General features: G+C 45.9%; 1 protein-coding gene across 1 annotated transcript in view; it reads right to left on the bottom strand.

Moving 5' to 3' along the window:
• LOC117777501 (arf-GAP with GTPase, ANK repeat and PH domain-containing protein 1-like) overlaps nt 1-23,594 on the bottom strand; it is a 55,309-nt gene that overhangs the window by 21,455 nt on the left and 10,260 nt on the right. Inside the window, exons 2-10 of the mRNA XM_034612319.1 lie at nt 15,549-15,607; nt 15,382-15,469; nt 13,611-13,625; nt 12,735-12,820; nt 12,184-12,325; nt 11,413-11,547; nt 5,563-5,690; nt 4,275-4,432; nt 3,687-3,777 (exon numbers count right to left, since the gene is read on the bottom strand). Of these exons, the coding sequence (XP_034468210.1) occupies nt 3,687-3,777; nt 4,275-4,432; nt 5,563-5,690; nt 11,413-11,547; nt 12,184-12,325; nt 12,735-12,820; nt 13,611-13,625; nt 15,382-15,469; nt 15,549-15,607 (902 nt within the window). The remainder of the gene's footprint in view (nt 1-3,686; nt 3,778-4,274; nt 4,433-5,562; nt 5,691-11,412; nt 11,548-12,183; nt 12,326-12,734; nt 12,821-13,610; nt 13,626-15,381; nt 15,470-15,548; nt 15,608-23,594) is intronic.

Below are 23,594 nucleotides of genomic sequence, written 5' to 3'. Positions count from 1 at the left end.
GTTCTGGATCAACTTGGACTCAACTTCATGAAAACATGTTGACAGTAGTAATATTCTGATAGAAAACTGGTGCTTTACTTTAACCCACATCAGACCAAAGTGGAGTGAAAAGCACTAAATCTCTTTTTTGAAGAAGAAATTTGTTCCTTTAATTTGTTTTATTCTGAGTCTTAAACAATTAGTCGTCTAACAAATAAATCCAAACTTGTAATGTGAGCGTGTGGACATTAAACTGACTTCAGGTCAGATTCTCTGATGTGTTGGGGACAGTTTCCCTGTTCTCGTTATCTCGCGTTGACCTTGACTGAGCGGCTGCCAGCTGAGAGGTCACCAGCACCCAGCGTCTGTTTGTCCTCTGAGTAAATAAAGGTTTTAGAAGAAGAAATCAAAACCTCTCTGGTGTGTGTGTGTGTGTGTCTGTCTGTGTGTCTGTGTGTGTGTGTGTGTGTGTGTGGTCTCAGCGGCTCGGCTGCCGTGTCGGAGGAAATTAATTTGTTAGACTGTTGGTTTTCAAAGCTCCTCGGTCAGCCGCCTGACGGAGACACGGGAGAGCCGCTGCCTCTCTCTCCGGTAATTAGCGGCTAATTAGCGGCGTGGAGCAGATGTCGGAGGAGCCCTGCGCCGTCAACAGCCTCTGTAAACAAAGCTGGACGCATCCGCCAGAAGAAGAAGAAGAGGAGAGAGGAAGAGGAAGAGGAAGAGGAGAGGAAGAGGAGCGGAGAGGTGCCGGTTTCCTCTGCGTCTCAGCAGGAAGTTTGAGCTCCGACTCCACGTGTGTTTCCTGGTTCAGGTGGTGGAGATAAACTGAGTCAGTTGTAATAAACAGGATCTGAGCCACTTCATTCAAGCTGTTTTTACAGAGTCGGACAACACGGAGCCTGAACGCACCATTTCTAAAACTGATGAATAAAACTTTAATCAGCACAAATTCAATTTGACTGATTTTCTATAACTTCACTATAACTCGGTGATGTTTATCAGTGTGTTAATGTTCCTGTGTGTAAATCCACAGTCGTCCTGTGTTTTAATGAGCGCCGGACGAAGGCGTTCCTCTTCCTCAAGAAGAAGAAGAAGAAGTGAACCTCCGTCACCTCGAGAGGCCGAGAGACGCTGTAATGAGATCAGGACGAGTGACGAGCCAACAAGTGGGTTAGACAACCACGTATACACACACACACACACACACACACACACACACACACACAACGCAGGTAGAAGACATGAAGAAGAAGAAGCCCAGAGCCACCATTAAAATCTAATTAACAGAAAGTCTTTTCTTCATATTCTAATCTTCATACGACTGGAAGCTCTAAACTCTGTGGACGTGTTCCAGTGTCTGCAGGACGTGTAACCCGACTCCACTCTGCTGCGTAGTGACGAAGCAACGTGACGCCGCTAATCTCTGTGGCAGATGTCGGAGCGCGTTAGGTCAGCGTCCCGGCCGCCTCCGTCCTCCGAGGTACGATGCTAACGCTAACGACGACAGGTTGAGGTTGTGGCCGAGGGCGTCGGCTCCTGAACGCGCTGACGGAACTGGATCACTTTTGCTTTTTATCATGTGTTGAATATGTTGTTTTAACGACTGATATTATCCATGTAAACACAACTGCAAAGACACAAATTACTACAAAGACACACAAAGAGCCAAGAGTTTGATCTCAACATGTAAATAATGTTAAAGTGATTGTGTTGGACAGGTTGAGCTCATTTTAAAAACACGCTGTGAGCTGATTAACACTCATTAGTGAGTCAAGCAGCTCCATTAATATTAAACCACCATCTTTTACATTTGAATGATTGTAAACACGTCGCCTGGAACCTGAGGATGATTCTAACACGAGGAGGAATCTGCTGAGAAGATTATTCAGAGATTCTGTTTCCTCAAGTCAGAGTTAAACCTTGAAACCTTTCTCTAATGATCGTAAGAGAATAATCGATTCTGTTGTTACGTTAAAAAGAGGCAGAGCAACGACTCATTAGAAACAAGTGGGAACACACGCACACACACACAGACACACACAGACACACACAAACTGGAGAGTGTAAATGGAGCGTTAATGGGGAAAAGGCAGTTGAACCTTGAATGTGAAGTTGTGATCTCTTTTTTAACCCAACATACAGTCTTTGTAAAACACACACAGCCACACACAGACACACACAGACACACACACACAGTGTAATTAGCAGCAGGTCTGCGGTGAGCTGAGCCGTCGTGGTCACCGAGGAGTCGACAGAGAGACGAGGAGAGAGCGACCACAGGGAACCATCAAATCAATTAACTTCCACTTCCAAAAGATACAACAGGAGGAGGCTGTGCCTCACAGCGCTGCCGCTTCCGCTTTATTCTGCTCCTGTGTGTGTCTGTGTGTGTGTCTCTGTGTGTGTAATGTGTGTGTCGGGCTAACTACGTTGTCTGCCTTTATGAGCAGGACTGGATCAGCAGGGATTTTGTTGAGCAGGATTTTTTAATGATTTGAGCAGAAACTAGTGATGTTTGTGATTTTACCTCGTTTCATCACAACTTTAATATATAATTAGCTCCTCCTCTTCCTGTCACACGCACGTATGTGTGCATCTTAAACTTCACATCTTTACTGTGGAGTTTTTCATGTTTTAATGAATATTACCAATCTGCAGCCTGAGTCTTTAAAGTGGAACCTGATGAAGCAGAAGCATTTTAAAGGTTGTAATTTTCTTTTTGAGATGATTAACCAGCTAATGACGACTCGTCCTGCTCCTCACAGTGAATTAACAGAGCTGGAGCTCCGCCCTGAGCGCCACCGCTGCATCAACACCACAGAAGAAGAAGAAGAAGTGCGTTTGAAGCCGTCAGGAGCCGGAGAGCGATTTCCACATGATGGCGTTCAGCAGCAATTAGGATCTGCTCTGCTGTGTGAGAGCGTCTCCTCAACCAGGAGCCCACGCCTCCCTCTCTCTCTCCTGCTCTGTCACTGTGTCTCTGTGTCGCTCGCCCACGCTCTCCTGGCGAGGTGGCCCTAATCACAGATGCGATTTGTTCATTAACAGTCTTACAAACGATGGCCGCGGCGGTCGACACAAGAGGCGACGATTAGCGCTCACTAATTGCCTGATTTGCCCCCCCATCCCCTCACCCCCCCTTACTCTCCTGCCCCCTCCCTCACCGCCGCTGCTCCGACATGAGCGGAGCTTGTTTGCGACAGATTAGGAGCCAATCAGGTGCTCGCCATCGCAGCAGGAGTCTGTGTGTGTGTGCTGTGTGTGTGGTGTGTAGACGGTGGCGCTCTCCCTCTCTTCGCTCGCCCTCCCCTTCATCCCTCTTCTTCCTTTGCTCCTCTAAAACGCTGCCGCCGACGCTGCGATCAAAGCGCTGGTGAAGAAGAAGACGATGAGGAGAGGAAGCAGCTTTGAAAGAGAGACGAAGAGGACGTGAAGTGAGACGTTGAAGTGGACGAACAGAGGGACGGGAGGAGGCGGAGTAAAGAGAGAGAGGAGAAGAAGAAGAGGAGAAGAGAGCGACGGAGGGACTGAGTGACAGTGAAATCCCTTCCCTCTCGCGTATCCTAATGATGTGGTGGAGGACCCGGGAGAGCCCCTCGCTCTAATTGATGTCAAGTGTGTGATTTCACTGTTAATCAAGGCCGAGGCATCAAACACGCGGAGAGCGAGCGAGCGGGCGAGCGGGCGGACAGACAGGAAGTGCTCACCTGTTGATGGGGATGGCTCGCCCGCTGCCGATGCTGTCCGCTCGAGCCTCCAGGCCTTTCTTTGTCCTTGTCCGGCCGTTGGCCTCCTCGACTGTGGATGAGACACAGACCTTCATCATCATCATCATCATTATCATCATCATCATCAGCTGCTAACGTCCGACCGTCATCAATCAGCTGATCATGTTTTCAATTCACTGATTATTTGTGTGTTGTGTTTGTTTCTGTTTTGTCCACATTCTGAGTGATTCAGTAAAAACTATATGAATCTGGATCAGTTAAAGAATCAGGATCTGGTTCAGGATTAGAATCAGGATCAGTATAAAATGTGTACAAGGATCAGGATCGATAACTGGATCAGAACCTGAATCAGTATGAGGATCAGGATCCAAATTGGATCAGGATCATTACTGAGATTCTCCTGATTGTTTTGTCCACATTGTGTGATTTCAGTATCAGAATCAGGATCCGGATTAGAATCCGGATTAGCATTAAAATCAGTATAAGGATCAGGATCTGGATCAGGACCAGTATCTGTGATTCCCTGTGTGAACTCCAGACGTCCAGGTGCTCGTGGTGTGAACTCACGGTGAAGAGGTTGGAGCGGCGTTTTGGACTGCTTCCTGACGGGCCGTGGGCGTGTTGGTGGTCTGCGGCACGTCGATGCGCAGCTCCTTCTGACTCGTGCTGGGCGTCGACGGCACCGACGACGAGTAGTCGCTCAGGCTGCCGCCGCCGTTACTCGTCTGCACGGACACAAACCATGTGATCAACATCCTTCTCGCAGCTTCACAAACAAACAGGAGGTTTAAAGCGTCACATCAAATGTCACAATAAAAGTCTGTCAATTCAAAATGGCGTCACACAAGCTCTTTGTTTGTATTTGTTTGTGTTGTGTGCGAGTGCTTCTGGCTCCGGAGCAGAGAAGTTTGCTCGTGTCTCTAACGAGTCGCCTCTAACGTTCTCATCAGTGTAAAAGGCGTTTTCCTGGGCGCCGGGCGAGGCGGCCGACACTTGACAGTAATCAGCGAGGGCTAAAGATGCAGCGAGGGGCTGTTCTGCGGAGGCGGCGGAAGATAAACACGGCTCTCGGGGGACGTGGCGCCGCTGCTGCGACACGCTGAGCGATGGCTTTTTAATGAGAAATCAATGGAGGATTGAAGGATGAGGATCGAAGAACTTAACGGCCTCGCACAGGGAGAGAGAGAGAGTGTGTGTGTGTGTGTGTGTGTGTGCTTCACAGTGAGTCTGTGTGTGTGTGCACTTGTGAACAATGTGTGCATCTGTGTGTTTGACCTGAAGTCAGTGCACGAGTCTGTTTGGATTTTTATATGAAGACGTTAATAATGTTAGAAAATAAAAAGTAGTAAAAGTTTATTCTGACACAGGAAACACGAGATTATCAAAATAAAAATCCTGTCCAGTCTGAGCTCAGTGGGTTGAAAAGTTTAAAGCTCCAGAAAAAACTGTGACTTTATAAATTAGGTCATAAGACTGAAAAACTGCAGAAACTAAAGATTAAACTACATTTACTGACGTCACATAAAAACAACATTAATCTGTTTTAGAACAAATAAATCTTAGTTTCTCTGAAGCTCAGGTCACTTTTATTTATATTATATATATATATATATTAATTATCTACAAAAACAAACTTCATGGAGACTTTAAATATTAAAGAACGTCAAACTGAATATTCCTGAAAACATTATACTGTACATATGTTGTTTGTGTAGGTGTGTGTGTGTGTGTGTGTGTGTGAGAGAGAGAGAGAGAGAGTGTGTGTGTGTGTGTGTCTGTGTGTGTGTGTGTGTGTCTGTGTGTGTGTGTGTGTGTGTGTGTGTGTGTGTGTGTGTGTCTGTGTGTGTGTGTGTACCTGGGTGATGTGGACGGCCGACACCTGCGTGGCGCACACGGACGAGTGACTCGGGGAGTTGGGCAGCGACTTGCACGGCCCGATGGACAACTGCTGCTTCTTCCTGGTGGCCGAGATCTTCTGAGCCACTGTGACACACGATCACATCAACAGGTGAGTTACACACGTATTAATTACCTTTAATTAATACTCAAGGAAAATAAATATGATAAATTATGTAATTTAATACCAATTTCAGTTATTCAGGTTAAAGTACTGTATGTATAATGTGAGGAAAAACCAGAAACTACAATTATTTGATTTAATTCTAATGTTATTTTAAAGTATAACGTGATCATTCATAAGAGCACTAATATATTTATATTTCCTGGTTTTCTTCATTCATACGAAGGTGAATTAAATATTTTAGATTTTTGACACAAAAGATCAAATTAAAAACATCAATATTTAAGTCTTGTAAGTCATTTAAACTTTATTTATCTATATCATAAATCACCTTAAGTGTTTTCATTAGTCACAAACATTTGAGCACAGGTTGACGGGTTAGGTATGAGGAGCGCCCCCTGTAGGCTGCAGAGACACATTACTCTGCACTCTGCATCTTAAACAAAGACATAAAGATGTGGACGTTGCAGCTCGGGTTTTATTGAGCAGTGATTCTGCACCGAAGAGACTTTTATTCTCCAAGTGTCTGAAAAGTGAAGAATCATCATTTTACAGCCTGAGCGTTTAATCACAGAAAGAAAACACGTCAGATGAACTGGTAACGAACTGTAACGAACTGGTAATAAACTGGTAACGAACTGGTTCACGTTCTGTTCTGATCCGACACTAGAGACCAAACTCTGGATTCTTTATTTCTCCTGTTTCCTCTTCACATCTTTTCTCCTGATGTTTTCTTATTGTTCAAATCTGCATCAAATCATCCACAGAGCGGCGATCAATACAATTAGAGCCCATGTGAACATCCTGTCCCTCTGATTGGTGCTCATAAAGGGTGGGGGGGGGGGGGGGGTGTGTGTGAGGTAGTGTGTGTGGGGGGGGGGGGGTCCAATTGATTGACTTGGACCTTTTAGCTCCTGATCCGACCGACTCCATCCTCCCCTTCAGTCTAATGATGGGAGAATAATCACTGCCGCTGATCGATGTGTGTGTGTGACTGTGTGTGTGTGTGAGAGTGTGTGTGTGTGTGTGTGTGTGTGTGTCTGTGGGCGTCGTCAGGACAGATGAATCGCAGAATGAGGAGGATGAGGGCGGCCGAGCTCAGCATTATCACACTGATGAAGTTCAACTGTTTCACGTTTCAGGAAGTGACTCCGTCCTCCATCTTGGTTTAGTGTCTCCACCGATCAACACGTAATGAAGTGTTTGAGCTCCGTGTTTGGTCTCCACCAGCAGAGACACTTCCTGTTGGAACTAGTTTCCTGCTGCTGCCGACGCGACGAGAACAAAGCAAAGCAGCAAACGATGACCTCACGCAAATCTACAGAAACCTTCCCAGCAGCCTTAGCGTTACTTTGTCTTCGATGCTAACGAGCAAATATCAATCAGAGACGGTGATGAAGAAAAACGTGAATGTGATGAAACCTTGTGTGTGTCAGACAGTTTTCCATCAAATGAACATCAACAGAAACTTTAGAAATAAGAGTTTAAGGTATCGTTGAAGTTTAAGGTGACGCCACCGACTTGTTGGCGTGCGGCGTGGACTCTGCTGCTGTTTATCGTGACTGAAGGAAACGAGTCCTTGTTGTACAGAGACGAACTCGTGGAAGACGTTAAACGTGAGGATGTGATTCTTCTCTTTCACGGTGTTTTCGTTGCTCGCGGCTCCGCCGGGGCTCCGGCTCTGAACTCGTCTCCCTCGCTGCCCTTGGCTCGGCGACGTGTCACCTGGAGGTAAATGTTTACGACTGGCTCCTCATTAACGAAGCCGGGGGCTTTAACGAGCCCAATTAAAACAATGGTTTCATCTGCGAGCGAGGGAAATAGGCCTGTGTTTATTGGAACAGGGATAATGGAGTCACTAAAGTCTTAACTCTTTGCGGGCCGGACTCGAACGCGCGTCGGAGCCGGGTGCGGTACGGAGGCCGCGAGACGCCGAGCCGCTCACATACATGTCACCGTGCTGCACCTGGCAGGTTGTATTTTACTTTAAGTGTTAAGAACAGTTATGATAAGGCCGCGCTAAATATTTAAACTGCTCGGTTAATGCAATTTAACTTTATCCATCAATCTCAGTTCTGCTCTGAGAAGCTGCCACTTCTTCTAATGGAAACGTGTCGCCGCTGATCAGATTTATGACGGGGCCGCACGGGGTGAGACATAAAGGGGGGGGGGGGGGGGCAGCGCTCCACTGGAGAGTCACTTCATCACAAGGTTTCTTTATCCTCTCAAAACAAATCACAGCTTTTTAACAAGTCGCTCCACGTCGCTCAGACGAGAAGTTGGAGCTTTGTGAGGTTTGAGTTTCTTCTGGGACGTAAACACAGAAACTGGTCAGACACAAGTTATCACCGGAGAAATGATCTTTAGTTTGTTTTTAGCAGAATTATGAAAAACTTCTTTGTTTTAAGAGGAATAAATCATTTCGTTTATATTTCTACAAGAAGAACCAGACGATCATGTGACGATCGACAGTTTCAACACAAAAGAAACGTGTCCGTGTTAAATGAAGCTGTAAAGAATTAATAGAAACAACATTTGTGGTCATTTGTTTTTCTTAATTACCCAAATTATATAAAAACCCACAAGTCTTAGTGAATTTAAATTTTCCTGAAATGATTTCATTCTTAGTATTTTTCTGATTTTATATATTTGCTGTTTGTCTTTAAGCTTCTGAACTAATCTCATGTTTTTGTACTAATGAAGTTCATCTTATCTCAAGAGCAGCTGCAGAATACAATTATTAATCTAAATAATATTAATAATAAAGTATTGTGGTTATTATGATCATAATAATCTCAACAACTGGTTTTAATAAACTAATATATAACTGTGGTGTCCAGGTCTCACGCTGCCATCTAGTGTCCAACCAGAGAAACGTCAGCTTTAAACGTGAATATGAACAAACTTTGTTTTAGTTTTTATTTATTAGTTTGTTTTCTTATTATTTTTGAATTAGATATTTTTTCCGTCTGTTTGAACATTAATTGTGTGAGAGGTCGAGTCGGTGAAACACAGATTAGACACAAGAGGAGAAAGTGTGTGTGTGTGTGTGTGTGTGGGGGGGGGGGGGGGTGTCGTGTCAGTGTAATTAGGCTAATTAAATTAGTGTCTGATGGACGAGGGAGCGCAGCACTGTCACCCCCCCCCCACCCCCCCTCACACAGAGGTCACTCCCCCCCCCCCCCCCCCCCCCCCGACTGGACGAGGCTTCACTTCCCATTCAACTAATTACATGTCTCACACACACACACACACACACACACACACACACACACACACAGTGTGAGGGTTTAACAAACATGAAAATAATTCTTAAATTCTTTCAAAATAAGATTAAATTAAAAATAGTTATTTCCTAACCCTCGTAAATGTAAAGAATAAACATGAATTACATAAATGTCCGTGTTCACAGTAGAAACAGCAGGAAGTTGATTCTCAGATTATTCATTTCTAACAGATGTTGGAGCTTAATTCTTTAAATCACTCAATAAATATGAATTTGTATGAATTGATCAATATCAGTGAATATTAAATATTCATATATAACAGTAACTGTTGTACTGGAGGAGAAAGAGATTTTTTAATGTTCAAACACATCTACACTAATAATAACAAGACATAAATAAATGAAGATGCACAATCAGAGACGCACACAGACACACACAGACACACACAGACACACACAGACACACACAGACACACACAGACTCACACAGCTGCAGGCTGCTGTCGTGTTTCAAGCGTCGACAGAAAACATTAAACTCATCGTTCTGCTGGATGATTAAAAAACTGATTAATTTGTGATAATGACGACGAGAAGAACACACACACACACACACACACACACACACACACACACAGTGGAATCATTAGAGGATAATAAGGCAGCGTTTAGTGTGAAAGTTTCCTCCTGGGCCGAGAGTTTATGATCTGCTGCCAAACACACACACACACACACACACACACACAGAGACACACACACACACACACACACACACACACACACACAGAGACACACAAACTACTCTTCCTCTTCTTCTACCACTGATATTTACACAGACTGTCACATTTGTTCACAGCTGCTTTCTGCCCTGTGCTGCCCCCTTCAGGGCAAACACGTTCAGGTCATGTGACAGATACGAGTCGCACCGAACTACGCTGCAGCATCAAGCGTGGATTCATACGCCGCAGAAAACAGTCCCCATCAACTACTTCAAATGTGTTTCCTCAGAGATGTGAGGATGAAAACCATGGTAACAGTTATATAAAATAAAACCTGTAAACACAGATTGAGGCTGAGCAGGAAACTGAGGTGCAGACGGAGCCGGAGGCCGCTACCGCTCTGCTGCCGCTCTGCTGCCGCTCTGCTGCCGCTACCGCTCTGCTGCCGCTGCCGCTCTGCTGCCGCTGCCGCTCTGCTTATTAACCGCTGAGGCCGAGTCGTGTATTTGTCTGTAATTCCGTCTGTTAACCTTCAACCTGCCGAGCGGACGCTTCTTTTACGTCTTGTTCACGTGAGACGATGAAAAACCGGCTTCACGTTTATTGTTTGTAACTTTTCAACAAGAATCTGTCGTTGACCTCAACAGTCACGTGTCAAATCAAGAGCCACGACGGTCACAGCCTCTTCTACTTCCTGTTGACCTTTGACCTCATGTAGTCCAAGGAAACAGGAGCTCATCATCATCGTTTATCTTCATCACCTTGAAACTAGAGAAGACAACGTTCGTACGACGATGGAATTACAAAATTTTATAACTGATTTAATCCCGATATTAATATAGAAAATATAAAATTAAATATAAGATAAATGATGGTTTAAACTGTCCTAACTCCACCCGACTGGCAGATCCAGGTGGTTAAATCAAACACTGTTGAAGTTCAAGGTCAGACAGCGACTCAATCTGAGGACAGACACGTTCAGATTCTCCTTCCTCCTCCTCTTCCTCCTCACCTCATCTCCTTCCCCCTCAACTTGTCTCCTTCCTCCTCCTTCTCACCTCATCTCCTTCACCCTCAACTTGTCTCCTTCCTCCTCACCTCATCTCCTTCCTCCTCCTTCTCACCTCATCTCTATCCTCTTCTTCCTCACCTCATCTCCTTCCTCCTCCTCTTCCTCCTCACCTCATCTCCTTCCCCCTCAACTTGTCTCCTTCCTCCTCCTTCTCACCTCATCTCCTTCACCCTCAACTTGTCTCCTTCCTCCTCACCTCATCTCCTTCCTCCTCCTTCTCACCTCATCTATATCCTCTTCTTCCTCACCTCATCTCCTTCCTCCTCCTCTTCCTCCTCACCTCCTTCCCCCTCAACTTGTCTCCTTCCTCCTCCTTCTCACCTCATCTCCTTCCCCCTCAACTTGTCTCCTTCCTCCTCCTTCTCACCTCATCTATATCCTCTTCTTCCTCACCTCATCTCCTTCCTCCTCCTGTAATGTCTCACTCGTTTATTAATCCTGTCGGGGAATCGTCTCTTTTTGTAGCTCTCTCTCTCTCTCTCTCTCTCTCTCTATGATAAAACTTAATTGCTGTCCGGTTGGAGCTAAATAGCCGAGCGGGTCCATTGAGTCTGTAATTGACGAGTGATTAAAAGCGTGCGAGTGGCTGATGGCTGAGCGGGGGGGAACAGCGTGACCTTCCCAGAGGACCGGACGCTTCCTGACCCCAGACCAGGTTCACGGACTCTTACCGTCCTGGAAGACCCGCTCCACGTTCAGCCCGTAGGTGGCGCAGGTCTCGTAGTAGGTGCAGCGCTTCAGGTCGTTGGAGAGCTTCCGGGCGCGGCCGTCGTCGATCACTCGGGGGTTCGCCGAGCTGATGGCGTCTGAGACGAGGACGAGGAAAGAGGAAACTCGGAATTACTTCTTTGTTTTACAGGGTTTTGATTCCTCGAGCATCTAAAACATTTGAAATAAACATATACTATTATTTATATTGTATAAAAACCTGTATTAAAATTTAAATTTGATTCTTCAGCTGTTTGCTGCTGTAACAGATGAAAGTAACACTATGGCGCCCTCTGCTGGTCGATGGGAGCTGATGCAGGATCTCTAGTGTTTCTCACTCTCTGGTCCGTGGCCCTTCGGGGACCATGAGGAGTCACCAGCAGGGGCCCAGAACCCCCCCCCCCCCCAGTGTGTTCACCACATTCCCCCCCCCCCGGGGGTTTTGTGATTGTTGGGCCCAAAAACATTTCAAAGACGTTAAACATCGATTCTTTGGACTTTAGGACAATTGGTTAATTAATGTTATTCATCAAGTTATTTATCAGTGACTCTGCAGAATCAGGCTTCATTTCAGTCTGTGATTATGACGTTACACCACTAGATGGTGGCAGAGCTGTAGAAAAACACAGTTTCCCCTGTGTGTGTGTGTGTGTGTGTGTGTGTGTGTGTGTGTGTGTGTGTGTGAGAGTGTGTGTGAGTGTGTGTGTGTGTGTGTGTGTGTGTGTGTGTCGCACCTTGCGTGCCGACCAGCACCAGCGGCAGGTCGCTGGTGTTCCTGTAGCTGGCGAGGCGGCTGAAGTAGTGATAAACCGTCTGGAAGCTGATCTCGTCCTCCAGGCTGAAGACGAAGATCACGGCATCGACCCACAACGCAAACTGTGCAAAAGATATTTAAAAACTTCATGAACAACCGACTCAGCAGAACAACAGACGAGGACGACAGGAGGAACAGACGAGGAAGACGAGGCAGAGAAGTGAAGAGCCAGTGAATTATTCATCTGTTTTCTGTCTAGACTCAGTCACTTTGTAAAAATCCATTTGGTCAGTTTGAGGAGAAAAACCTCGACCCACATTCTGTCACGAACATAAAATAAAGTCTCAGGGTTTTACAGGAAAAATGAAAATCATCATTTCACTGAAGGATTTTTACATCACGGGAGGAAGTTTTTTGAAATAAGGTTGATTTGTTAAAATAAAACAATGTGTATATATGACGTGTTTTTTAAAATATGAATCATTGGTATTTAATGACAGATTGGAGAATCCTTCTGAGTGCAGTTCTCACCTGAGGCTCCGGGGGGCCTCCTTCGTCTCGGATCAGCAGCAGGTGACTCTGACCGTCGACCACGATCTCCTTCTTGAAACGACCTCCTGCGGAAAAAGCACCCGACGTCAGAGGAGACGCAGGAGAAGAGTCGAGTCTCTGTTCTACAGGACGATCTGAGCTTTACTGATTTGATGAAGGATTAAATATGAATAAGAAATAAAAATAACTTAATACTAATAAATCACCAACACGTTGAAAGAGAATAAAATGATTCACCAGGATGAAAGATGTGAAACTAAAGAGAATCACCATGACGACAGACGTTAATATTCTTCTCTACGCAGACGATGATGTGTTGTTGACAACAGGATATGACAGGAAGTGAAACACTATTTCAAAATAAAACTACGACACATGAAGGACGGAGCTAAATGTTCAGCGTCAGCAGTTGATCGGGTTCAGACTCCGAACGACCTTCAGGAGCCGGGGGGGTCGTTTGTTTACACTTCACACATCTTCATCGAAGAGGAAGACGAGGGTTCAGCTCAACGACACCAGGAGAGGAAACTTATTGATCAGCTGGTTTATTATTTATCGTACGATGATGAAACACGTAGACATTCATATCCTGAAGAACGTTTTCACTCTCGTGTCTTTAACTTGTGTGTTTTCAGTATTTTTACGTTTTAAAATCATTATCATGGAAAGAAAAGTCAGACTCGGACTCGTTTCTACTTCTGAACTCATAAAGAATCGTGTTTTTCTGTGAGGAGACGAAACTCTGAACCCGACCTGTCGTCGAAGAGCTGCTGTGAAAACAGAAGATTAATGGAGGGAGGGATGATCAGATGAACGGAGGAGGAAGAGGAAGAGGAAGAGAGAGAGAATAGTTACCTGCGTCCACGTCAGCTAGTTTTAAAGAGCAGCCCAGAAAGAAGAGAGGAAACAAAAAGCAACAAAACAAGATGCAGCCAAAGTTAATACGAGCAGTCAAACCAACAACCAGAGCAAGAGTTCATCAAGACCCCAGAGAACCACCGGCACGAGGAAGAGGAGGAGGAGGAGGAAGAGAGTTACCCGAGCAGAGAAGAGAGAAACCACACAGGACGGACATGTTCACTCAAACTCCAGCTTTTATATTAAATAGTAAAGTATAAAGTTAATTTAATGCTTTTTCTCATCGTCTCCCTATTAATGAAACAAGGAAAGAAACTAGATTCATCTGTGATGATAGATAATAATCTACTTTGAAGATGATTATCAACAGTTTTCTGTCACTCGACTAATCAGCTGATTAAGATCCGTAAATCCTCAGTGAACCATTTGGAGAAGTTGTCGGAGTATTTCTCTCCTCAGCTCATGTCTGAGTTTCGCTGCACGCCGACGGACTGGTTGGCGGCGGCCGGTGTGAGCGCAGGCGTCTGCAGCCGAGGCTCCGTCCTGCAGGATCAGAATAGTTCTGGTCTGTGGCTTCGTGGTCGCGCTGCCGCTCGAGAAGCCACCGACTCGGCTCCCAATCAGTCGCCATGGGAAACGGGGCTGAAGCGTATTTTTAGATGTGAGGAATTTCCAAACAACACATCAGCTTCCCTCCTCCTTTCTTCTCTTCCCTTCTCCTCCTTTCACTTCTCGTGGTTATGCAACGATTCAAAGAGGTCTTTTTTTATTCATCTGGCGTGGAACCACCACTTCCTCCTCGAGCGGCGGAGCCAAGGCATCACATCAGAGACGATTCTGAGCCGTTGTTTAGCTCCGACTCGTCTGTTGCTGTTGGCAGAGCTGAGGTCTGAGCATCTGACGGGGACACTGACCCCCAGGGGGCGCTGTGAGGAGAGCGACGTCACAGCTGAAGAAGATTTATCAGCTGATCCCGTCAACATTTAGGATCTTTCTTCCTTCTTGGTTTTCTCAGGTTCATTTCATTAATTCCAGTTCTTTACGTTTCTCCAGAGAAGAGAAGCTCTGCTGGTGAAATATTAAAGGAACAAGGAGTTTAGCAGGAGAAGGTCTTTGCCTGGGGAGACGGCAGAATGTGTGGGGGGGCTTTAATATTACATGAGGAGTCATCACTGCAGGCGACTGTGATGTACAGTATGAGCATATAGAATAAACCTACAGTGAGAAGATATAGTTTAAACTTAATTATTAGTATTTTATAAAATACTATATTATGTATGATTCAAGTGGTCCTGAGCTGCAGGTAGAAAACCAAACATTAATAATCCCACTTCACTCATCTCACTCATGAGCCGGAGGTTTCTTCACTAAATGCAGATTACCCTGAGTGTGTGTGTGTGGGGGGGGGGGGGGGGGGGGGTCTGGAGCTGCTGGTGCGTGACGTCTCCTCCCTTTCTGCTCCGCTGGTCACATGTGTTTGTTCTGAGGAGCCACAGTGAAGTGGAGAGGACGGGACGTGTCCTGGAGCCGCTGCGTCCGGGACACGGAGGCTGTTCACGTCTTATTTTAATCCAGCCGCTGGTTATTATTACTACAGTTTTATAAAAGTGACGTAATCTGCTTTTCTCTCCTCAAACGAGGCGGGAGAATAAATCTGTTTGTCACGAGAACGTTGATGTGGAACGTTTGAATGAACAGATCCAGAGGGGGGGGGGAGGAGAGAGAGAAGGAGAGAGAGAGAGGGGGGGGGGGGGCGTAATGCTCTTACCTTCAGGCGACTCCTCCTGGACGTACGTCCCCGTCAGGTACCTGTGCACCAGTGCAGACTTACCACTGGCCAGGTTACCCACAATGCCCTGCAGGGGAGCAGCAGTCAGTTAATGGTGGATGTTAAAACGTGTCCAGATGTTTGTGGACTGAATCTGTTGAACTCACCACTTTCAGCTCAGGAACGGCTCGACTCAGCGTCCACTCCTGACTGTTCACAAACGCATCTGGAACAGAGAGACAAGAACCTTCAGCTGGACTGAAGCTGTGGAGCTGAAGCTGCAGCACGTTCACCTGAGAGGTTACACTCAGAGTTTCTGTTGTCAAGAGTTCAGTCAACATCAAACATCAACCTGCTCAACGCAACCGGACACTACTAGAGAGTACACTGTGAGGAGGAAGAGGAGGAGGGTGAGGAGGAAGAGGGCCAGGAGGAGGACAGAGACAAGGAGGAGGAAGAGGAGCAAGAGGAGGACATGAGGGATGAGGAAGAGATGAACAAAGCAGGAAGACGATGGTTAATGGTTTAAAGAAGAAGAATCTTCAGGTTTTATGAAGACTGATGAAGATACAACTGCAGATCTGAAGTTGACAGCTTGTGATGCACAAGTCAAGTTGTCATGACAACACATGACAACACGTCTCCTCAGTTGATTGACAGATTCAAGGTCTCAAGAGGATGATCACAGGTCTGAAGATTCAGTGAGAGGTTTAATAAACTGCTTCATGTTTCCACTGATTCAGAGAAACTCTTCACAGACGAGGTTAAAAACAACATGAAGTGGTTTGAATGAAGAAACTTTTCTGAGTGTGTGTTTGTTTTAAGATCCAGAGCAGAGAGGTCATGGGAAAGGAGGGGGGGGGAGAAATGATTTTCCTCCCACACACACACAGTTACTGTCAGCTTTTGTTCAGACTGTCAAAGTGTGTGTTATTGAAGTGTGATAGTGTGTCAGTGTTATCAGGGAGGTGTCATCCTTCTGTCCAGAGACTCACAGACACACACACACACACACACACACGAAATCAAGGCAGAAGTTATCGATGAGTTTCTGCAGAGTCACATGAAACATCCTCACATCTGAATCTTCTTACTCATCGACTCTGCAGCACATTAAGAATCAAACCTGCTCCAAGGAACAAACTTTTCTTTTTGACGACTAAAACCTGCTAAACGACAACTTGGAACCAGCGACTCTTCGACCAATCGGACGAAGCCTCTGAGACGACCACAGTCTGATCCAGGACCAGTGAACAGCTCACGTCCATCCCACCGCTGACCCTGCTGCTCCCTGCAGTAAGTAGGCCAGTGGGCCACATCCACTCAGAGCCCTCAGCCCCTGGTTACTAATTCATCAGCAGCAATCTGTGTCAGACCGAACACTGGAGCCATGTCTGTCCACCAGAGGGGGGGGGGGGGGGGGGGAGAGGAGGGAAGAGCTAAAAGCCCTGAGCCACCTGACGTCTGCATCAGAGAGAGAAGAAACTAAATTCAGCTTTTATCTGCTTTCTCCTGGTGCATGGTCCTGAAGGGAACCACACACATGTTCCTGACGTGTTCCTGACGTGTTCCTCACAAACGTCAGAGTGAGTCCATGTGAGGAAACAGCAGGACAATGTGTGGAAGCTTCCCAGTGAGCGAGTGGACGTGTTGATGAGGTTTCTAACACAAGATCTCAGGATGAAGAAGAGGAGCCGTACACGTAGAAGACGAAGACGTCAGAGACTTTAACTTTCTGCTCTTTCTCTGTTAAGTGACTTGGTTTAAAATCTTTCTAGAAGAAACTGTGATTAATTAAAATATATTGAGGACAAGTGAAACATAACTGGAGAAACAAAACCCTCCTGGTGAAGCCTGGGGCCAGAAGAAGCTGCTCCACTTTCCATTGACCCATTACAACCTACAGCTCCTCCATCTTCTGACTGGGACTGTCAGAGACATACATATACACCAGGCCGGGAATCAAACCTGTGACGTTTGGGTCACATCTGATCATGTTCACATTGAAAATATAAAAACTGGCAGACAGATGTTTCTGTTGCTATGATACAGAGTAAAAATACAACGTGTTTGTTTCTGTTTTCTACCATTAATACATCCGAAGTGTGAGTGTGTGAGTGTGTGTGTGTGTGAGTGTGTGTGTGTGTGTGTGTGTGTGTGTGTGTGTGTGTGTGTGTGTGTGTGTGTGTGTGTGTGTGAGTGTGTGTGTGTGTGTGTGTGTGTGTGTGATGGTATCTGTCTGGAAAGAATCCAGAGGAGCGTCCCTATTGGCCGGCGGACCCACACAGGGGGACATTGTTGAGGGTTTTACAAACGTGAGCCTGTTGTCGGGGGCCGGCCCCTCCCTCCCTGCCAGGCAGGATGTTGATCCAGCTGCTTCCTGTTTTCAGGGCCCCTCCGGTTTCCCTATAAGCTGGTTCCCAGTCCGAGCCCCTGGCATCATCGCCCACTGGTCGACGGTTTAACCAGACTGGTAATTCAGGTTTAAAGGGTTCTCATCCCTGTTGCTATAGCTACCTGCAGAGTAGACGATCTACTTCCTGTTTACGTCACATGACCAGTGTGTGTGCATGGTCATGTGACGCGTGTGTTCAGATCATCACTCATATGAAACACTTGTGTGGCTGCAGCTCCGACTTGAAGCTGAGTCAGCGATTCGCTGAGCGTCAGGATGAAGAGAGACAAACACAGAAACGCTGATTGGACCAAACTGTGTCGAGTCAGCACCGGAGAAAAGAAAACATCTGGGAACGTGTGGGCGACACGTCTGAACTCAGTCAACTCTCTCACACACCCACACACACACAACTACACACACACACACACACACACACACACACACAATTACACACACACACACACACACACACACTGCTCTGTGTTGTTGTCTTTATTCTGAAGGAGGAGGATGTCGACAGGAAAATGGAGGCAGGTCCTCGTCAAAGGTGAAAAGACAAGAATCGGTTTCGTTGGACTTTACATCGTGGACGGAGGAAAGAAGAAGATTCACTCAAGAACAACTAGCAACAGATGAAGGGAGAGAGAGAGAGATGGAGAGGAAGAATAAAGAGAGGAAACCAGGGCAGGGAGGAGAACAGGAACAGATGGTAGAAGATGGAGAAGAGGAGCTCTTCCACTTCTTCATCGCTCGGGGACAAAAAACATGGAAATGAGAGCGAGCGTCATGGGAGTGAAAACACTCCTCCATCCATCCCTCCATCATTTCATCCCTCGGTGCCAACGCAGAGAACTCGGGAGGAGAGGAAGACAAGAGGAGGAGGAGGCCTTCAAAGTAAAGCGTCTCGTTTGGTTCTTCCTCAGAGGAACGAGGAACTTGTTCTGTGCTCGTCACCAGAGGATCGTCAGCCTGTTTCCACAGAGACACATTTAAATATGTTCAACTGAACTCAACATCTTTACAAACCTTCAGTAACCAAAAGATATGAAAACTGAAATCATCTAAACTGCCCTGATGTGAAAACTGAGAACCCGAAGACGTGTTGGTGAATAAATCAAACGCCCCCTGTCCTCATCCTCCTGTTACAACAGCGTCCAAATACTTCTCTGACATGTTTGTGTTCTTCTGTGGCCACAAAGAGTGTGTGTTTATGTGAAGGCAGCTGGACGACACACACACACACGCGCACACACACACACACACACAACAGCAACAAACACGACAACAAGGACCCACAACCTGATCTAACGAGGTCTGAGCTGGAGGCTGCGTTCAAGTTCCATCAGGTTCAAACCCTGAAACGCCACGAGAAACAGCGTGTTGCTGCACGCAGTGCATTGTGGGTAAATGACACGGGAGGAAGAGGAATGTGGGGAAAGGAGAGAAAGGGAAGTGAGGGATGAAAGAAGATGAAAGGATGCAAGTGAAAGTTTCATTTCCTCACTGGGATTTAAAATGTCAACGGCTCCGTCTCCTGCTTCAAACGTGTGGGATGTTAAAATACTCATGTTTTAAACATGTGGACTTTTATTCTGTAAGTTCACAGGTTGATGAGACAGCTGCAGCTTCAGTTCTTTCAAAATAAAAGCAGCTGGAAGTCCAGTGAAACTGAATATTTACGTATTAGAAACTAAAATATCCTCAGATCTCCATCTGATCTGTTCAGAAGAAAGTGGAGGGACAGAAAAAGATAAAGAATAAACGAGGTGTGGATTCAGATCGTCGATGACATCACTCGACCGAACATCAACAAACCTTCACGTTCAAAGCCGGTTCGACTGAATCTGTGTTTACACTGTGGGAACTCAGCGATCACATGATCAAACACAGCCACGCCTCTTTTCTCGTGGTTAAATTCTTCTTTTCTGAGTCAAGACACAACTTAGATTTATTTTTAAATTCACGTTGGAGCTTCAGATGGAGAATCAGACCTGGACACAGCAGGAGAGACAGACGGAATCATTTAAAGTCAAGAAGCTAAATTCAATGTTTCTGTGCAGTAAATATAATTCACGATTTCTGATATTTGCTGAGGAAAGTAAAGAAATAAAGTAAATGTATAACAATAAAAGCTGTAAAGATATACTCACGTCACATGTAAATGAAGAGATAAGTAATTCCTGATTTACTATTTCAACTGGACACATTCTGATGTGATAGTTTTATATTTTACTACTTGGATGAGTTGTGGTTTGGACTTTTTATTGAATCTATTTAATGCAGTTTCCAGACTTTTATTATGTCAATAAACTGTTAATTTGGCGAATGAAATGTCTTCGGTGACGTTAATACTCAAACTGACAAAGCAGGAAACAGAAGTTTGGTTGTTTTTGCCTCGTAAGTGATTTAATAGATTTACTCGAGGCTCTAACTTTATTTTCTTTCTCGCTGTAAAAGCCTAATTTCCGTCATTAGAGTCTTTGTGTTTGTACAAGTGGTCAAAGGTGTGAAAAGAAAAACAGCAGCCGGTCGTTCCCGAGTCTTTAAATCCCCTGAGGATCATAAAGCTGGAGGTGAATAATACAAAGCAGCTGCGTGTGAAATACAACTTCACAGTTTTCTGCAGCAGTTTGAGTCTGAGTCAGAGTCGACCTCTGAACGACTGAGGCCTGTGAGCAGCCGCAGCCAATCAGCCGCCCCGGTTCGCTGGCGAGCTGCTGGTAATTACTGCAAACGCACACCAACACCCTGCGGGGGGGTTTGGACCCGATCGGCCTCTCGCTGCTCTGGACCGGAGCCCGGCATCGAGAGGCTGGCACCAGAACGCTGGCACCAGAACGCTGCCCGGCGGCGGCGGCAGAGAGGCGAGCTGACGGCTTGTGTTCTGATCTGTGATGGAAAGAGGGCGGTGTGCAGCCGGCAGGGGGCGGAGCACGACGCCCATCTGCCAATCATCACGCTGCGTCTTCAGGGTTCAAGGATGTTCCAAGGGAAGTTCGTCTGGGACATAGAAGCTGACGCATGAAAATAAACAAGTGAGGCTTCACACACGTGTCACATGACCACGCACTCATCCAGCATGCTGCTCAACAAGTCCCACCGACTTCACCGTGACGTCAGCGGACGTTCCACCGTCGCACCACAACACCGGCCCGTGTCCTGAGGCATGCTGGGAATCCCTGAGAGTCAGAGCGACACGTCGCCGCCGCCGTCAGGAAACTGGTTCTTCCTCAACCGAGGAGGTTAACAAGAACAATACGTCTGCTCTGACAAACACACCTCAAAGAAAACACACTTCACTCCGGACATGATGACAAACCAGCTAAGTTTTAACCACACAGCTAAGATACAGATTGTTTGATCTTTGATGATCTGATGGAGGAACAGCTGATGGAGACGCCTCCTCCTCCACGTGTGACAGCTCAGGGATGTGACTCCATCTTGGCTCGTCGGGTCTTAACGACAGGTTGGTTCACACGCTCTCTGTCAATTAGCCGACAGGACACAAAGTGAATATCTGTCAGTCGTCAGACATGTTGACAACATCCTGACAACAAGCAGGAGACGTTCACAGCTTCCTGTTGTGAGTGGTTCACTTCCACTGGATCATAAAGTAGAATGCACTGTACTGGCTGCAGCTCAGCGCCCCCTGGAGTGAGGACAGGGTTAATGAAGGTCACAGAGCAAAGAGACCACATCTGGTAAAAACCCAACGACTGCTCAGTGCCGCACAACGTCCACGATTCAGGTTCATATTCTAAACAATTACTGTATTAACAATTACTATATGAACAATAACTATATTAACATGATGAGAAGGAGCTGAACTTTTTAAAGTCACTTTTTCTTTGTTGCAGAAATAGAAGAAAATCTGTTTTTGTTTTTGCCAGCAGGTCGAGACGCGTCTGCTAAATGAGAAGAAAACGTCAACTGTGACAACCCCCCCACACACACACACTTAAATACACACACACACACTTAAATACACACACACTTAAATACACACAGCCCTGGGTGATGCAGGCTGGCAGGTTTAAATGGATGATCTTTGGTAAGAACACACACTCAGACAGCTGCAGTGACACTATTGTCTGAACACACACACACACACACACACACACACACACACACACTCTGTGGGATCATGGGTAACGCGTGGCGGTTCAACCCCTCGGGGCAAGGTGGTGTATACGTGTGTGTGTGTGTGTGTGTGTGTGTGTGTGTGTGTCAAATCAGAGCGGCGCTGCCTCCTCAGTCACATGACAACAGATCTTCTCAGCCTCTGCCCTTCACCACATCTCTCCCCTCCCCTCGTTGAACTCGTCTTCGTCTTCCTGCTCCTCAGCCTCATCACAACACTGACATCTATTTCTCTTACTTTGTACAAAGTCTTTAAGTTTTTATTGTGTGAATTGAATAATGATAATAAAACTCCTTTAACAAATTTTAAAACATTAACAATCACTTTGTTATTTACATTTTCTTTCTTCATCATATTTTCTTGCACTTCATTGTTTTTTGTGTAATTAGATAAATTAAACTCGTTAGTCCTGAAGATTGATTCAAAATGCCCAAGAATAAGAATATCAGGTGTTAACTTATATTTATCATCATTTTATTGATTTGTTGTTTTACTTTGTTAATTAAACCTGTTTGACGAGTTAACGACACACAAACACACACACAAACACACACATATATATATATATACAAACACACAGTCAGTTATTCCTCATGTTTATAGTTTGTTTATGGAACAAAGCAGAAGTGAGTGAGTGTTGTGTTTAAAATAACTACACTGTGGTCACACACACACAGACACACACACAAACACACACACGGTCAGTAACAGGAAACTGTAATTTACTGAAAACAGCATCGTCTGGAGGAGGAGAGAGGAGAGAGGAGAGAAGATCGCTCTGGGAAGGAAAGAAGGTAAGGAGGGTAGAGAAAGGAAGTAAGAAAGGATAGATAGACAAGAGGTGCAAGGAGAGGTAAGGAAGAAGGAAAGGGGGATGGGGTTAGGAGAGGAGGGATAAAAATGAGAAGGAGACATTAAGAGGAGTTAGGGAGGATAAGGGATGAAAGAATGAAAGGTCTTAAGGAAGGAGAGATAGAAAGAGGATATGAAGAGGAGGTGAGAGAGTTTAAAAACAGGAGAGGAAGAGAAGAGAGGAAGAGAAGAAAGAGAAGTCAGAGACAAAGATGGCTCCCTCATACCTCTGATTGATGACTGAGGGGTTTTATTAAAAAATATGATCCTCTGGTATTGTGGGTATTTCCTCCAGATGTGTGTGTGTGAAGAGTGAACACACACACACACACACACACACACACACTCTGTTTAAAGCCGCCTGAGGAAGTGGAGGCAGGAAGAGGATGGCAGGCGACCAACCGTGCACCAGCAGAGACAAAGGCGCCGTGCTGTGATTGGCCGATGTGACCAGGTGGTAAACAGAGAAGCTTCGATTGATCGGATTTCACGCAGAACCTCGTTAGTGTGTCTGTTGTCGCAGGTTTGACGGACGTGTGCCGCTCTGCCTCTGTTTCAGTGCCTCGCTCCTGTAGTTCTGATGGCACAGACCTGAACAGAACTCCCATCATGCACTGCACTTCACACACTTTCTCTGGAACTTCCTGTCGCTCCAACTCCAGTGACTGACTTTGTGCAGCAACGTTTCAGGGTCACGTTTCCGTTCTGCAGGATCGTAACCGGGGTGAGATGGAGTCGATGGAGTCGACCTCTGACCCCGGCGGGCGATGTGCGTCTGGCCTCACTGGCTGCTTAGTATTCACATCACACGCGTTGTGGAGC

This window comes from Hippoglossus hippoglossus, chromosome 2, assembly GCF_009819705.1.
Source record: "Hippoglossus hippoglossus isolate fHipHip1 chromosome 2, fHipHip1.pri, whole genome shotgun sequence".
Lineage (NCBI taxonomy): Eukaryota > Metazoa > Chordata > Actinopteri > Pleuronectiformes > Pleuronectidae > Hippoglossus > Hippoglossus hippoglossus.
This window is presented reverse-complemented; position numbering and strand designations above follow the sequence as displayed.